This window comes from Podarcis vaucheri (genome assembly GCF_965113315.1).
Source record: "Podarcis vaucheri genome assembly, chromosome: 3".
NCBI classification, from domain to species: domain Eukaryota; kingdom Metazoa; phylum Chordata; class Lepidosauria; order Squamata; family Lacertidae; genus Podarcis; species Podarcis vaucheri.
Window position 1 is genome coordinate 27,336,714 of NC_138761.1, and position 18,148 is coordinate 27,354,861.

Genomic DNA, 18,148 nt, shown 5'->3' on the forward strand with positions numbered 1-18,148 from the left:
AGTTCCCAGGAGTCTTCGCGGGGGGGGAGCGTGCATGCTTTGGATGTATGACGCGCAGGCAGTCTAGTCGCATCGCGGAAAGGAAGGCGTGGAGAAAAGCAAGCGGGAGAAGTTAGCTTTCGAGAAACCCGATCCCTGCGGCTCCTTTCCCCCGCCCCTCGAAGCCTTGGCCGCCATCCGGCGCAGGAGGAGCGCCATGGCCGGCGGCTTCGCGGCGGCGCTGGTCCTGCTCGCCTCGGCCCTCCTGGGCTTCCGCGAGGGGCGGGCCGAGCAGGAGCTGCGCTTCAAGCCCGCGCCCCGCCAGAGACCCGTGCGCCTCTTCACTGAATCCGAGCTGGCGAGATACGGCGGGCAGCAGGTACGGAGGGAGGCCGGGAGGGCGCTTTCCCGGGAGAAGGCGGCGGGCCAGGGCCGAGGAGCGGCTGCTGGCCGAGGATTTAGGGCGCAAGGGCGGATTTCGCTGGCTTTGAGCGATCCGGCGCGGGAAGCCAGCCGAGATCGGGTTTGCCTTGGGTTGTTTGGTTTGCAGACGCTGCTAGCGGCAGGCTAAAATGTGGGCGCAAGAGTATAGACGGAAGAGTTTTGCACCTCTTGGCAGGAGCCGGATTAGAACTCAAAACAGCGACGGGGGTCGTTTTGCCTCGCGTTTGGCTCCCGTTGCTATGAATGGAAGGGCGTCGAGTGCGAACTCATTGAATGAACGCGGTGGGTTTTCTGAGTAAACAAGCCCCCACAGAAGCAGGCTGCTCAGGTGCACATTTACCATAGCTGTCAACTTTTCCCTTTTCTTGCGAGGAATCCTATTCGGAATAACGTTGACAGCTATGACACTTATAGTGCTTGGGTCAAAGTCTCAGCAGGATTTGTTTCCTCCTTCTCCCAAGTAAGCATGCCGTAAGGAATTCACATTTCTTCCTTTCTTCTCTCTCACAGTGTGTGAGCTGCAAGTTCATAGCCATCCCCATACAGCCCACCTGCAGATTTCTGCCCTCCCTAAAGGAGACAAGCCTGACTCCTTCCAGGTTTAGTAACCGGAAGCAAAGCTGCCAGTCTTCCCCCAAACTTGTGCTCTGTAGATGCTTTATCCTAAAACTCCCACACTCCTTTAGTGATTTTAACTTGTTTTGTCAGACAAGGCTCTCTCTCTTAACTTGATTCGTGCCATTTTTGGATTGTCTGGGGAAAAGAAGCTTACAAAATTATATTGGATGATTTTCAAATATATATATCTTAAAAATGAGTCTTTTTTTGGGGGGGAATGTCTTTTCAGGAGGATCAGCCTATTTACATAGCTGTGAAGGGCGTGGTGTTTGATGTCACCTCTGGAAAAGGTGAGTTAACTTTCTAACAAGAGGCTTCCTCCCTCCCTCCCCATCTCTGGCTCTGTTTCAGAGGCAGAAATCTCAGCCCTGCAGCCTCAGCTACTATAGGGCATTCTTAAGAAAGCTCCATATTTCCTAACCTGCTGTTCACCAGATGTTCAGGACCACAGCTCCCATCAGCCCCAGCTAGCGTTGTCCTGGGATATTCTTGAAAGGGAGAGGAGAACAGAAGATTAGTAATATATAATCACAACTGAAATCTCTTCCAGTACCTTCCCTCTCCCGCCTCCAAAGTTATTTCCTCTCCATCAAAAAGTGCCCAAAGGATTCCTCACAACTCTGAATTCCTTCTTACCTGACCAGGCCTAGTAATGTTCCTAGCTTTGCTGTCTGTGGCTAAACTTGCCTCGGGAAGGAAGGCATGTCCCGTCCCCCCCAAGGCCTCCAGTTCCTGTAAACTGCTTTGAGCGTGGTTTTTTTTTGGTGGAAAAGCGGCATACAAATGAAGAAGAAGAAGAGGAGTTTGGATTTGATATCCCGCTTTATCACTACCCGAAGGAGTCTCAAAGCGGCTAACATTCTCCTTTCCCTTCCTCCCCCACAACAAACACTCTGTGAGGTGAGTGGGGCTGAGAGACTTCAGAGAAGTGTGACTGGCCCAAGGTCACCCAGCAGCTGCATGTGGAGGAGCAGGGAATCGAACCCGGATCCCCAGATTATGAGACTACTACTCTTAACCACTGCACCACACTGGCTCATTTCAGTCACACTGAAATGACTGTATCTTCTCAGTAGCCATCTGCACAGCTCTGCCCCTTTCACCTGAGTTCTTTCATGGTGCTGGCTATTTCTTCTCACACATTAGCCAGGCAGCGAGCTGTAGCAATGGACTTTATTTATAAAAAATTTGTTTACAGCCTGGTGCTAATCAGAGAATGGCCAAACCGGGTGGCTGCAGTTGCCGCTGACTTCATTTACTCACAATGCCTCTCGGGTCTGACTTAAGGTTGCTGTGTTTGAGGGAAACAAAGGAGGCATCGGGGAAAATTAAGGTGCTTCTTTAAGTGCTGGGCCTTAAAAATAAAGAAAAAGTAAGCCAACACACGCACACAAAGGATGCTGGAGCAGCCTTGTTGGCACCTGCTGGAGTTTGTAGGCCCTGACATTTGCCCAACCATGCTGGATGCCAACGCTGGGCCTGGTTACCTCACCCAAAAACGTGCATCGCCCCCTTTCAGCACATCACCATTTAAATCCACTTGGCTGCCTCCTAGGTGATTAGTTGGTTGCCACCTGCCGTCATCTTCTGTGCACTGAGCCTCATTATTTAAAATACTGGATGCCCTCAGATCAGGTGCAGGTCTTCCATTAGTGCTGTGTTAGTAATATAATTAACTTGTCACTTTCATGGACAGGAAGGCCGATAAGTGCATTAAGTGGACCTCTTCCTCATCTTGTACAATGGAAGCTAAAGTTCTGTTGCGTTGGAATCTAATTTTTTTAAGGTTCTGGCATTGTACAAGGAAGATAAAACAGACAAACCTCCAAATGTTGTCCAGAGACCAGATATTTGATGCGCTCAGCTCTTGAGCCATCAGATGTTTGTGGGATTTTTCTACCCTCACGGTTTTCTAACTTGTTCCTTGTTCTAAAAGAAAATAGCCTTTTTTTTCCTGAAATACCACGGACATCATTAAATATTAGAAGTACCATGAGAGGTTTGGTTTTTTTAAGGGTAATGAATTTTAGCTTAATTTCATTGAAACTTTATTTTCTCTTCCTTGGACAGAGTTTTATGCGAAAGGAGCACCGTACAATGCGCTAGCTGGCAAAGATTCCACACGAGGGATTGCAAAGATGTCGCTTGATCCGGTGGATCTCACGCATGATACAGTAAGAAAAAGAGAGATGTGTTCTTTGTGGCATGAGCTGAGGCCACACTCCTGCATGTCACTTTACTTGCATCTGGGCCTAAATTGTTGTTGGCAGCTAGCTGTTGCCTCCGGCACAGGCAGGATCAAGACATCTGGTGGGTGGAAGCGATCTCTGCATAGCTTCCTCTCCCTTTTGAATAGTCTTATACAGCACAGCGAATATATTTGCTCTCTCTTCCCTCCCTCCCCTTGCACAGACCTTAACTCATTTTCATCTTTCATTTAGGTGGGCCTTACAGAAGAGGAGCTGCAGTCTCTGGAGGAAACCTTCCAAAATGTCTACAAAGCCAAATATCCCATTGTCGGCTATACTGCCCAAAGAATTCTCAATGAAGATGGCAGCCCTAATCCAAACTTCAAACCCGAAGATCAGCCACACTTCACCATTAAGGATGAGTTTTGACACAGTGGCGTTGCGGTTCTAAGAAGCCGCGGGTACTGTCCTGCATTACAACAGAAAATAGACAAAAGCAGGATGTGTGGCTGATAGCAGGACGAACCCTCGGAAAACCGAGTGGCGTAGCATGCCTGTGACAGGATGTATTTTTTTACATCTTTAAGGGTAAAGCTAGGTACCAGATGCTTACTATGCTATCTTGGCTCTGCAGCTGATGAGCCAGTAACATCATGGTAAATGTGGAATTTATTTTAGTCCAATTCTCTCCTCCCCAGTGAAATTTCCATGCCTTTCTATCTACCTGTCACTTGGCTAACTAAATACGAGTCTTTATGAGAAGGGCGGTGCTTGCAACAAAAGGCTGCAGCGTGGAGCGTTACTGGTTCAGGGTGCCAGCCAGCCATGCCAGCTTGAAGTATTCCATTCCACCCACCCACTGTTCTGTTCTCTCCCCCCCCCCGGACAACAGTAAATTATTCTGCGCCCACTGAGCACGCTCCATCTCAGTGGGCTGTGTTTGTGGTTCTTTTCTTTCTACAAACTTTGCAGTAAACCAAGGCGGCTCATGGCCTCCCTCTCCCGTTTTATATTCATTTTATTTATTTACTGCCTTCCTAAACTGCATAATAGTCAAAGCTTTCTGGGTGGGCTCCAGATTTTCTTGGGTTGTGGACAGGACACAGAACATGCCTGCAGATATGAACCTTGCACTGCGTACTTTGTTATGGTTGTTTCGTAATGACTTCAGTATTTCCAGTTTCTTTATCCTGAGATTAACTGCATCTGTGTTTTGTCATCTTAGATATAAATTGGGTCCCCTGTATGATTATTTTTAACTGTCTCACTGCGGCTTGGTCATATTTTATTTACTTCAGTCCTCTGGAGAGAGGGTTGCGTTGTGGTTTTTTGTTCCCCTCCCCTCCTAGTTAACCTAATTTACATCATCTCCAGTTTCTACCAGGGAAAGACATGCCCTTATCCATCTGTCAGAGTCCTATTAGGAAATCTCTTGGGCTTTAATTTGCATAGCTCCCGGAGAACAGGCATGCTTATGCTAGACAAATTGATGCTAACCACAGAGCTGCAGTAGCCTAAGGAGATTGTGTCGTGTTATGTTGATTTACCTGAGAGGCTGAATTAGCAAGATGACACTGAGCAGCCACTCTGGATTCTTCAAAGATAATTTGTTCTGTTGCATTAAGCTCCCCACTGTTTGATTTCAAAGAACAGACGATTACACATCCCTCTCACGGGAGGTTGTGTGTCATACACACTAATAAATAAATGAAAATAATCGAGAACTAGTTGCTTTGCATGCAGAAGGTTCAAAGTTCAGTCCCTAATTTATTTTGGTTAGGGCTGGAAGAGATCCCTGCCTGAAACCCTGGAGCGTCTCTTCCAATCACTGCAGACATTACTGAGCTAGTTGAAGCCAATGGTCTGACTCACTATAAGGCAACTTCCTGCATTAAAACTGGGTTTTGTTTCAGGAAGTCCCTGCCCTCAGATACCACTTTGGCCATAGGAAGCTGTTTTATACCTGGACAGGCTGCGTGTTAGAAACTCAAATATATAAGCTATTGCCAAATGGAAATTTAATCCTAGGTTGTGGATGTCACAACGGAATGTCTAGGCACTTTTTTTCTTTTTGCAATGAAACATTATTATTAATTTCATTTCTATACCACTTTATATTTTAAAGGCAAAATCTCAAAGTGGTTTACAACACATTAAAATATCAGATAAAACCACCCAGAATAAAACTAATTCAAGCTTCAAGAAAAACAACAACTCTGATCCTTCTCTAAGTGACATTTTGCTTTCTCCAGTTGTCAACCTGGCGTCCAGAAATCTCCATGTGGTTGCAATTGGACAAGTGCCAGTCACATTAATTAGGAGCGGGAGAGAACGTAACCTCAATTGTGGTCAGCATCCGTCAGCAGAAGAAATTTTCTTCCAGGGTTCTGTCGTCATATTGTGGAAGCGAAACTCTGCAGAAGCCCTTTCAGTTTGTGGTTTGCAGAAACGGGAGATAGCACAGAAAATTGCACTTCGCTCCCATTTCTAGAATAATAGCTGTGGAAGTGTTATGAGCAGCTGTGCCTTGGCAAATCTGAGAAATAGTTCCTTATAACCCATTCCCACATTTCTCTAAATTTAAATTTCTGTTCTTTTACCAATAACTACTCAAAGCAGCTTATGAGCAAAAACAAACCACCCATTAAATATTAGTTTACAATAATAATGAAAAACTGGATTTAGACAAGCAATCAATAAAAGCAATTTATTATTAGAAAGGGCAGTGAAACTAAGAGCCTCTAGGTGTGCACACCTGAATCCATGTCCACACAGAAAGCTTTGGGACATCTTTGTCATCATCTATGTCCTCACAAAGGTACAAAACGAATGGGTATTGTAGTGGTGCAGAAGCAAAACACAAAGGCTGTGCCAGGTGTGTGTTTAGCCGAGAATAACCTATTGATGGGGCATTCCATAGGACAAGTACGAAGATTCATTTTGGTGGCCACAGATGCAAAGGGTTCCCACTTGTCTACAACCCATTCCAACCAACCTGGAAATCCTGTTGTTTCATTTAAGGCTGTGGCTTCTCATGCAAAGAAAAGGCCTTCCGCATCCTCTAGAGCTGAAAACTAGTGCGTCCTGGACAAGAACATGAAGGGAAGGCATTTAACAGTGCAATGACACCCCCCCTCCCAAACCCCAAGGGCTGTCAGTGCATTGCAAGATGTTGATTCAGGTGTGTGCTCTCTAGTAAAAAAATCTGTGGTGGAATTTATATTCAGTAACAGATGTCAGGTTTATATGCTCTTCTCTGAGTTTCATTCATAGGTAAAAACACTGTTGCCTTAAGGAGCAATCCTATTGTTTTATTATTATTATCTTGCCCTGGGCAACCCAAAGGGACTTAACAACCAGACAGTAAACCTTACATAGATACATTAGAACAGGGGTCTGCAACCTTTAAGACAAAAAGAGCCACTTGGACCCGTTTCCAAAGAAAAAAAAACTGTGAGCCGCAAAACTCGTCATTATAAAAATAACTTTTTTGTCACTTTTTAAAATTATTTCTTTGTTTGACCCCTCAGAATTACTCCTCCTCATAGAAATAAACGTTAAATTAACAAGTTACCTTTTTGTGTGTGTGTGTTCTTCACTCCCCTTCAAAACAGTGACCAGCGTACATGCCCCCTTTCAATGCAGTGACCAGCATACATGCCCCTTACAATATAGCGGGCGGGCGGGAAGGTGACGTTGGGACGGTGCATGTCTAACGCACGCACTGCCCCCATGCGACGTCACATCCAGTACAGCGCCCGCCACAGTGGGGAGTGTCGGGGCGCACAATGTGCCTCCTCCCCTTGCTAGTATCCGCCCCGGAGCCGCGGCAAAGGTGTAAAAGAGCCACATGCGGTTCCGGAGCCGCGGGTTGCAGACCCCTGCATTAGAAGAAGAAGAAGAAGAAGAAGAGTTTGGATTTGATATCCTGCTTTATCACTACCTGAAGGAGTCTCAAAGTGGCTAGCATTCTCCTTTCCCTTCCTCCCCCACAACAAACACTCTGTGAGGTGAGTGGGGCTGAGAGATTTCAAAGAAGTGGGACTAGCCCAAAGTCACCCAGCAGCTGCATGTGGAGGAGCAGAGACGCGAACCCAGTTCACCAGATTACGAGTCCACCGCTCTTAACCACTACACCATACTGGCTTTCGCCAGAGGAAAGAGAACTGCATTAAAAACAACCCAACCATTTCTAAAAGGCCACAGATAGTTAAAGGTCAAAGGCCTGGTTATAGAGGAAAGTGTTTTGCCTGCCACCTAAAAATACATATTTATGGCCCAGGAAGCCTTTTGTATGTTGGGTACCAGTCTCTGCATCAGAAGGACCATGTCACAAAATGCAGGTGTAGCATCAGTGTTACAGGAAGATATGTTGGTGCAGATGGTTTAAGCAGGGTAACAAAGAAGGTAAGTTCTGCTTGAAGAAGGTTATCTCAACTATCCTCGTCTTTTGCTGGCTGCTATGTGCATGCATGTTTTTGCCACCAGAGGGCAGTGTGGTTCAAACAATAAGCGGACAGCCACCCAGGGTTGGCAAAAGTGGGCATTGTGGCACTTGGTAGTATGGAGAGGTGCAAGTTTCAACACATGCCCGTGACAAGTATAAAATATGAAAACCCATTAATTTAAATAGATATTTCTCGGGTGTATGCAAAGCCTCAAAGCAAAGGTACCAAAAGAGATGTGATTTGGTTTGCTGTAACACATCATTTCCTGAGATTTCAGAAGCCCAGTAGATGGGAGAGCTGATATTCCACTGTACCTCCCTATGCCATTTCATTGTTACACCTACATGGGCCCATGTCTGCAGGGTGATAATTGCATTGGGCCAGAAGACAGTCTGTATATGCTTTACTCGGTTTTTCAGCTGGTGCTAAGCAGGTCTGGGCCCATGAGTTGCCTCATGGGGAAACTGACTGAGAAGGCAGCAGGAGCTGCTTTGAACTCTTCTAAGGAAGGGGGTGGTATTTGTGTGACAGATAAATGTATCAAGGAAGGACAGGTGAACTTGAGTTAAATGGGTTAGGAGCACTGGAAGATGCCCAATCAGACTATGATTCTCATTCCGCTCTACAGTGGTACCTCAGGTTAAGAACTTAATTCGTTCCGGAGGTCTGCTCTTAAGCTGAAACTGTTCTTAACCTGAAGCACCACTTTAGCTAATGGGGCCTCCCACTGCCGCCGTGCGATTTCTGTTCGTAGCTCGAAGCAAAGTTCTTAACCCGAAGTACTATTTCTGGGTTAGCGGAGTCTGTAACCTGAAGCGTCTGTAACCCGAGGTACCACTGTATTGTCTACACCAGGGGTAGTCAACCTTTCTATACCTACCGCCCACTAATGCATCTTTCTTGATGGTAAAATTTCCTTACTTCCCACCAGTGCTTCAGCTTGTGCCGTAAAACCCCCTACTGCCCACCTAGAATCCCGAAACGCCCACTAGTTGGCAGTAGGGACCAGGTTGACAACCCCTGGTCTACACTGCAGTCACCTCCCCACTTATGCAGGGGTATGTTCCCGGATACTGCACATAAACGTGAACTCACGTATAGTTGGGAACACCATCTAAAAAGCTTGTGAACCCCCTCTAAACTTCTGGAAACCAAATCCACAAAAATCTGCCAAGCTCCACCACAATCACTGCCTGAAAACCTTCTTTCTCAAACTCCAACTCTCCACAGGCCTCGAAGCAAAAGCTCCTGGGATCGTTAGCCATCTTTCCACAATTTTTGCAATTTTCCTGCTCTTTTTGGGGGGTCATTTTGTCCCTTTCCTTGCCTTTTAAAAAAAATTGTTTTATTTAATTATTTGCTGGCGCTGCACATATACAGGGTCCCGTGTGAGTCTTATGCTTGTAAGAGCAGGGACGCCTGTATTTTGACTGCCAGCAACTGATTTCAGGATTTCAGATAGGGGGCATTTCTGACTGTACCTAGAGATGCTGAGGTCTTCTGCATGAATGTATGTGTTCTCCCACTGAACTACAGGCCTTCGGTTACCTTCCAAAAGATGCGGCCCCTTGTTGGGGATAGGATTGCACCAACCAGGACTGAAAGGCAGCTCACCTGAATGGGAATTGTATGACAAAGGTGTAGTCCCTTTTCCCGCTGGTCCTCCAGATGTTGGACTACAACTCCCATCATCCCTGACTGCTGGCTATGTCCGCTGGGGCTGATGGGAGCTGAGAGTCCAACAACATTTGGGCCACAGGTTCCCCATCCCTGCCTTAAAGCAACCTGATGACAGACGTCACTATACCAGGCTTCCGACTGTCTTAGAACACAGTGAGACAAGGCTCCATTTTGGCCAGATTGAGGCAGCCCCATAAACAAAGGGAAAGGGCCTCTGTGCGTCTCCTGGGCACGTTTCACCCAGTATGAAGTTATGTAAGAGGCTTTCTAGATAAAAAGAAAATGAGGAAATAAAACATTCCTTCATTACCGCATGTTGTTCCCCACAGAGTCAAATGATCCATCACATTGTGCTGAATCATGGCCAGCCAGCCTTGTATTGGAACATGTCAAGAGGAGATATGATGGAGAAAGAGGAGGAGAAAGAGGAAGAGGAATTCAAAATCATATTTGGTTTCTGGGCAGTGCAAAGCCTCATATTTAAATGCACACTATTGCCACTTTTCATTTCAGTTGTGTTCCTTGTTGTGCTGATATCAGTGCATTTTCTTTATGTTCCTTCCAGAATTGCAAACTTCTTTTCAAACTAGACTCGCACAACTGCTGCAAATTGCTCCGTATGTGATGGTTTTGTGTGGTCCTCCCTCTTTCGATGGCAGTGTGTATGTAATGAAATTGGGGTTAGACGACTTAGGTTTCTGGGGTCCCTGCTAATCCTGTCATTTTTACCTCTGCAAAATAGCAGAAAAGGGGGACTGCTTACCAGTACATGGTTGGACCCAGCTCTTTTGTTACGTAAACAGCCCTGCACAGCTCTGTTAAGTATCTGCTTTGTTTTTGTTTTTTGTTAGAGCGTTTATTAATTTTCCAATAAAAAACATCCAAATAACACATCAAATCACAATCCAATAAAAATAAAAAATAAAAAAATGAAATTGTCTTCCAAATTATAATCTTAATTTTGCGACTCCCCACAGTCTGAATTCCAAAGCATTTCCAAATCTCAGTCCTGCCTCTCTCATCGATGTTTTCATAATTCCATATCACAATTTTATCTATCCACGCTTGTCTCTGAGATCCTTGATCATGCCAGAAGGCGAATAACCTTTGTTATTTGTTTGTTAAAGGTTTTGCTTTGTTAAAGGTAAAGGGACCCCTGACTGTTAAGTCCAGTCACAGACAACTCTGGGGTTGCGGTGCTCATCTCGCTTTATTGGCTGAGGGAGCCAGTGTACAGCTTCCGGGTCATGTGGCCAGCATGACTAAGCCACTTCTGGCAAACCAGAGCAGTGCACGGAAATGCCGTTTACCTTCCCGCCAGAGCGGTACCTATTTATCTACTTGCACTTTGACATGCTTTCGAACTGCTAGGTTGGCAGGAGCTGGGACCGAGGAACGGGAGCTCACCCCGTCGAGGGGATTCGAACCGCCGACCTGATCAGCAAGCCCTAGGCTCAGTGATTTGGACCACAGCGCCACCCGCGTCCCACATCTGCTTTGTTATGTACGCTTAAGTGTAGCCATACAGGAAATAAATTGCCGAAGTCACTTGCCCAAGGTGATCTGAAGGGGTTGTTGCCAGGATGAAATGAGGGGGAGAACTGTGTACATCACTCTTTGGAAGAATGGTGGGGTACAAATGTAATATATATTTTTTAAAAGGTATTATCTGTCTTCTTGAATTCTGCTTGGAAATGGACCTGGTAGCTTTTCCAGTCACAGCCATTAGCCACCTGGTCAAAAAGTTATTTTCTCTCTCTTTTTAACTTTGATAAAGTTGAAAGGGACCCTGAGGATCATCTAGTCCAGCCCCCTGAAATGCAGAAATGTGCAGCTGCCCCACACAGGGATCGAACCTGCAACCTTGCCGTTATCAGCACCACATGCTAACCAGCTGAGCTATAATGAGCGTGATAGTGCTGCCATGTAGATGAGTGCTATAGTGCTGTTATGCCACTAATATTTTTGTTTATTAAAATACTGCAGCTGGAAAAGCACTGGGGCACTAATTAATTAAAAGACTGGCATAAACAAACAACCAAACAGTTTGATAAAGTGGTGTCTACTTCAAAGGTTATCATGAAGGTGTGCTGAGCTTGAAATGGCTGCGTGGGTGAACTAGACCTTCCTCGCCTACAGCTATTTATTTATTATAATTTCTTACCCGACTTTCCTCATGAGGTTGTAGGGCTGGTTACAATGGCACAGCATACATACCAATGGTTCCCAAAGTTGGTTTTACTGCCCCCTGGGGGCCAGTGGGGTTACCCAGGAGGATACTGGAAGTATAAAGGACTGTCCAACTTTGAAAAGCTGGTATTGCTGGATCCAGTTCACCAGCTTTGTTGAATTAATGAAACTAAATGGTTTTGACTGGATTTTTGCACTTAATTCTTCCTGTTATGAATTTTATTGTGTTATTATCTTTAGCGGGTTGGGCAAACAACTATTGTGAATCACGTTTCTTATAGGTTAGGGGGCACTGAGGATAAGTTTATGGAACCAGCGGAACCAACACAGTTCCAAATGGAGCAGAATGGTATAAATTCAGGGGGTCACATAAAACAAAACTGTCCTGTCCCTTGGTGTGGGTTGAATGTAGCGAGATGAATATACCCTCTACATCATGGGTAGGCAAAGTAAAGCCCGGGGGCCGGATCCAGCCCAATCGCCTTCTCAATCTGGCCCGTGGACGGTCTGGGAATCAGTGTGTTCTTACATGCGTAGAATGTGTCCTTTTATTTGAAATGCATCTCTGGGTTATTTGTGGGGCATAGGAATTTGTTCATTATTATTTTTTTCAATATATAGTCCGGCCCCCCACAAGTCTGAGGGACAGTGGACCGGCCCCCTGCTGAAAAGGTTTGCTGACCTCTGCTCTACATTGTGGGAAAGCAATTCCGCTTACAGCTTACAGCTAAAGAGCACCTTAGTTGTAGTCACCCATCTGGAAACAGCCTTTTTTAAAAAAAATATATCATGCTTTCCCCCTTGCAATTTGTTGTTGCAGAGAGGGTGTGTTTTCAACTCTCTCTTTACTGCCCTTGGGGCGAGATTCTTTTGTGAGTGCTGACAGCTTCTTGCAAGCCTCACCTTTCAAGTCAACCTTCCTTGCTGCTTAAACATTAATGAACAGGAGCTGGCGAAACTTTAAGAGACGCATCATCTATGATGCAAATTCTGAAACACAAACTTGACATGAGCCAACAGTGTGACACGGCAGCTAAAAAAGCCAATGCAATTCTGGGCTGCATCAGTAGGAGTATAGCATCTAGATCAAGGGAAGTAATAGTGCCACTGTATTCTGCTCTGGTCAGACCTCACCTGGAGTACTGTGTCCACTTCTGGGCACCACAGTTCAAGAAGGACACTGACAAACTGGAACGTGTCCAGAGGAGGGCAACCAAAATGGTCAAAGGCCTGGAAACGATGCCTTATGAGGAACGGCTAAGGGAGCTGGGCATGTTTAGCCTGGAGAAGAGGAGGTTAAGGGGTGATATGATAGCCATGTTCAAATATATAAAAGGATGTCACATAGAGGAGGGAGAAAGGTTGTTTTCTGCTGCTCCGGAGAAGCGGACACGGAGCAATGGATCCAAACTACAAGAAAGAAGATTCCACCTAAACATTAGGAAGAACTTCCTGACAGTAAGAGCTGTTTGACAGTGGAATTTGCTGCCAAGGAGTGTGGTGGAGTCTCCTACTTTGGAGGTCTTTAAGCAGAGGCTTGACAACCATATGTCAGGAGTGCTCTGATGGTGTTTCCTGCTTGGCAGGGGGTTGGACTCGATGGCCCTTGTAGTCTATTCCAACTCTATGATTCTATGATTCTATCATTCTATGAAACACCAGGGATGAGTGGCCAAGTTTCCTTTCTTCTGTAATGCTGCAATGTGTGTGAAACGTGCTACAGTGAAATACTTAGGTTGAAGCAAAAGGCGGGCAATAGGAATACTGTGCTGAGTCATCTGATGGGGATTTCCCAGGTGTAATGTGTGTGTGAGAGAGAGAGTGAGAGTGAGTGAGTGAGTGAGTGAGAGAGAGAGAAATACACCCTGCAAAATGCACAAAGGATAAAACAGTTTACATCAATTTCATCATCTATAATGGTATCCTTTTATTCTTCTCTATGACTGAAAATAACAAAGATTTGATGAATGCCTAGCCCTACAAATATCAGTTTGCACAGAAAGCTCATAGTGGTACCTTAGGTTAAGTACTTGATTTGTTCTGGACGTCCATTCTTAACCTGAAACTGTTCTTAACCTGAAGTACCACTTTAGCTAATGGGGCCTCCTGCTGCCGCCGCGCCGCCGGAGCCCTATTTCTGTTCTCATCCTGAAGCAAAGTTCTTAACCTGAAGCACTATTTCTGGGTTAGCGGAGTCTGTAACCTGAAGCGTATGTAACCTGAAGCGTATGTAACCTGAGGTACCACTGTATTCCCAGGAATGGCAACATTATGGATGGAAGAATCTTGTCAGTTTTGCTTCTCTCCGTATCTCATTTTTCCAGTCTTTAAGTTCAGTTCTCCACATTCCCTTTGGTGATTTTCATTTAAAACAAAAAAAAAAAAAAAACTATATAGGCCTGGAGGGCAGTCCCACAATGCCTGCCCATTGCCCTCTTGTCACCCTAAAGCAGAGCTTTCCAAATTGTGTGCCACGATACCTTAGTGTGTCACACAAACGCTCCCTGCATCCCTCCTGGAGCTGGAAAGGGATTAGTTTAAGCTGCGGTTTGCTAGTGAAACTAAATTACTGGGGCGCAAAATGGTGTATGTCTAAGAGGTGTGTCACCAACATGAAAAGTTTGGAAAGCTCTGCCCTAAACAGTCTGCTGTTGCAAATATAGCTTTTGGGAAGGGTTGGAGCTTTTGCAGAGTGGAAATGGCTCTTTGCCCAGAGATAACCCAACTCTCCAGTTCCACTTCCCTAGACTATGTTTGCTGTTATCAAGGCTTCTGAATAATTGGGACTTCCACCTAATGCCCATGATGCAAAGCACATTCCAGTCACCCTTGCAAAACACTTCTGTAGCAATAGCGCTTATGGAAGGAGCAGGATTCCTATGAATCACTGGCTGTGGAGGCACCACACATTTAAAGCACATTTCCTCCCCCACCTCCAAAAAAAGAATCGTGGGTACTGAGAACTGTGAGGGGTAAACTACAGTTCCTATCAATCTGGGTTTGCTTGAGATCTTTTAAATGTATGGTGTATACACAGCCCCCTTTTAAACTCCCTTTCCCCCTTTATTAAAGAAAGACGTATTTCAAATGTGCTTATGGAGGGGTTATTGTTTTGCTTTTTTCTGTTTTAACTATTTATTTGGTCATTTGTCTCATGTTTTCATGTTGTGAACTGCCCTGCAATCTTTTGATGAAAGGCGGTATATAAATCCAGTGCTGTTTTTTTCTGGGAAGATGCAGGGGGACGCATACCCCTAAACATTTTGTGAATCTAACGGGGAGAAGAAACTAAAAATATTTTAAAAACTAGCAGTGAATCGTCAGTTCCGCCGCTACCCCTCCCCCCCAGATGGCTGCCTCATTTTCTGTCACAGTGTTTCCTGAGTCTCAGACGGAAGCGAGCGTTTAATATGTGAAGGAGGAGTTGGACTCTAGCATGGTGATTGGTCAGTTTTGTTGTTACCACCTCCAATGGCAGCTTCATTTCCTTTCCCGGTGTAATGCATGTTCTTTGTACTTTTGTCCATTTACTGTATTTATTTTTTCCGATTTGGAACTATAAAATGGTGATTTTCTTGAGTTAAAATAAGAGTACCCCAAACATTTTTTTAAAGAAAAAAAAGGACTGTATAAATCTAATAAATAACAACAACATTTATGCAGGAATAAACCCCACATTGAACTCAGTGGGGCTTGCTTCAAATACACGTGCAATTGCATTTTTACAAGAGCTGAACTTTGATTGAAAATGCCCTCTGTGTAATTATTGTAGCTGTTTATTAGGAAAAGAGAAGAGGAAAGGGCAAAGGAAGAGGGAACAGGCTATTCTTTTAACTTCTGAACATTTCAGGCCCTGCCTTCCTTTAGAACAACTGTGTGGGTTGTCTTCTTCCTTTAAGTTCACAATTTCTTAAGGGCTGTGTTGACAGTTTTTGTGCCTATGACATGCAGTGTGCTGTAACAATGACAGCCAACCTTGCCTGAAATAGCTGCATCACACGGTCCCTTCTTCCTCGTTTTAAATCTATTCGTGGGCATTAAGAAGTCCAAATAAAGCCTTCTTCCATAATTCCTTCATTCATAGTGGCTTCCTTCTGACATATTTATAGACTGACCACTATAGTGATTTTTTTTTCATGTTGCACAGAATAGATGCACATAACTATGTTTAACATCATCACACACAGTGGTGCTGTTAGGTAATTTTAGATTTAATGGTCTTAATGGGGATTCACATGAAGAGTATCTGGCCAAACCCCTATCCTAAAGTCTGATTGCATGTGGACTGAAACACAGGGGATCTGTTACTCCCCTTTGCGCTACCTATATGACATTCTGCAAAGACAAACAAGACATATCCCATGTTTATGATGCCCTGCCTTCTTGTTGTTGTTTAGTCGTTTAGTCGTGTCCGACTCTTCATGACCCCATGGACCAGAGCCCGCCAGGCACTCCTGTCTTCCACTGCCTCCCGCAGTTTGGTCACACTCATGCTGGTAGCTTTGAGAACACTGTCCAACCATCTCGTCCTCTGTCATCCCCTTCTCCTTGTGCCCTCAATCTTTCCCAAGATCAGGGTCTTTTCCAGGGAGTCTTCTCTTCTCATGAGGTGGCCAAAGTATTGGAGCCTCAGCTTCAGGATCTGTCCTTCCAGTGAGCACTCAGGGCTGATTTCCTTCAGAATGGATAGGTTTGATCTTCTTTAAGTAATGCCCTGCCTAGAGTGGTGATATTCAACTTCTTTCGTTACCTGCCTCCGTGCCTGTGAGCCCCTAGAACAGTGGTTTTCAACCAGTGTGCCTGGCACCCTGGGGTGCCTTGAATGATGGTTAGGGGTGCCACGGGCAACACTGGTCTCTATCCCTCTTTCCTTCCCTCCCTCCTCTGATATCCTCTCATGTTTCTGCCTCCCAAAGGCCTGCACAGCTGTTTGTTGCAGCAGCTCTGGCTACAAGCTTCCCAAGTGAATGGTGCCTCTGGGGCTGGCCAGGGGGTGCTTCCCAGGCCCCTGTGGGGCAGTGTGAGGAGGCACCTCTCTTTAGGACAGGAGCGGGGTAGCTCAGGGACCAGGGGTGGCACCTGCGGCCACCCAGAGGACTTGCAAGGAGAGGGGAGAAGAGAGGAGGCTGAGGGGACACTCCCCAAGGGAGGGTGTTTGAACCACAGAGCCTAGAACCTATCAGAAGGTTGGCGGTTCGAATCCCCGCAACGGGGTGAGCTCCCATTGCTCGGTCCCAGCTCCTGCCAACCTAGCAGTTCTAAAGCACGTCAAAGTGCAAGTAGATAAATAGGTACCACTCTGGTGGGAAGGTAAACGGTGTTTCCATGTGCTGCTCTGGTTTGCCAGAAGCGGCTTAGTCATGCTGGCCACATGACCCGGAAGCTGTACGTCGGCTCCCTCGGCCAATAAAGCGAGATGAGCGCTGCAACCCCAGAGTCGGTCACGACTGGACCCAATGGTCAGGGGTCCCTTTACCTTTACATTTACCTTTAAGCCTCCAGAATCCTTAGCAAGACACACGTGTTCCCTGGGCATGTTCAGCAGGCAAGGTAGTGCAGAGAAGAATTCCCCCCAAGGCAGGAAATGTGAAAACTACATCCGTTTTCAATGAAGGCCCCCCCCCATGAGACATTGCACCAGGTGCTCTCAGTGCTTATGTAAGAATGAAAGCACTTGAGCATTCCTGTGGGTGAATGGCGGCTTTGAGTGGGGCAACCACTGGAGAAAGAACCACAATGACTAACAATCTGTGTGCTGAGGAGGAAAAAAGAAGACTTTTGCAGCAGAAACTCACCATGATACCTGGATGGAGAGTCATTCATATGTGGGGAGGATCTGCGCAGGCATGCCTGCCTTGCTTTGAGCATATAAGGGGAGAAGAGAGCCAAATGTTACCACACGCCTAGCGATTTTGCTGCTGTCAATTGAAAGCTGGCGATGCTGACAGAAGAAGGAATCCCCCTTGCATTTCCTAGTAGCGATTTGGTGTGTTTCAGCGCCTCCCCTTGCCCCCTGCAAATTGGCATCTTTCAGAAGAGAGTGGATAGGGAGCTTCAACTATAAGGGCGAAATGGCAAATCTCCCCCCCCTCCCCCTTCTCTTCCATTGGTAGAGGCATCTGCCATATCAAAAACCAGCCTTCAGGTTATTTTTGAACACATTTTTAAAAGGTAACCCTCAAGACTTCCTCCAGGCAGTGCTTTCATGGGTGGTGGTGGTTGTTTTTTAAACGAATTGCCAGTATTCATATATTGATAAATGTGCCAGGAGCGCCAGCGCAAAATGGCTGCCATGGACAGCAGAAAGGGAGCTGCTGATAACCCGTAGCAGTGCGTTGCTATTGGCAACTGTTTATGTCGAAAGACAACTGAGTGTACCTCCTGGGGTGAAGTCAAACCACTTCGCTAGCAGCACCGAAGTGTCCTCCCCGCGGTGCAAGCCTGGGCAGTGTGAATGGGGGTCCTGGGCAGCCCCAATGACAAAATCCCCCCTCCAATCTCGGCCTTGCTAATGTGGTCCAAAGGAAAGCAGAGCAATACGTTTGGCACCAGCTTGGCTGCAGGAGTTGAGGGAAGGAGGCGTACAAGGCACCATCCAAA

General features: G+C 45.9%; 2 protein-coding genes across 2 annotated transcripts in view; one reads left to right on the forward strand and one right to left on the reverse strand.

Annotated features, from left to right (window-relative positions):
- PACC1 (proton activated chloride channel 1) overlaps positions 1–18,148 on the reverse strand; it is a 66,372-nt gene that overhangs the window by 22,059 nt on the left and 26,165 nt on the right. The window contains exons 2-3 of the mRNA XM_082217855.1: positions 6,226–6,314; positions 1,463–1,529 (exon numbers count right to left, since the gene is read on the reverse strand). The gene's annotated coding sequence lies outside the window, so the exon portion shown is untranslated. The remainder of the gene's footprint in view (positions 1–1,462; positions 1,530–6,225; positions 6,315–18,148) is intronic.
- Positions 157–4,494, forward strand: NENF (neudesin neurotrophic factor). The gene is made up of 4 exons (XM_082218021.1): positions 157–358; positions 1,271–1,331; positions 3,112–3,215; positions 3,483–4,494. Exons 1-4 carry the CDS (start codon positions 197–199, stop codon positions 3,657–3,659), a joined length of 504 nt encoding a protein of 167 aa, XP_082074147.1. The 5' UTR covers positions 157–196; the 3' UTR covers positions 3,660–4,494.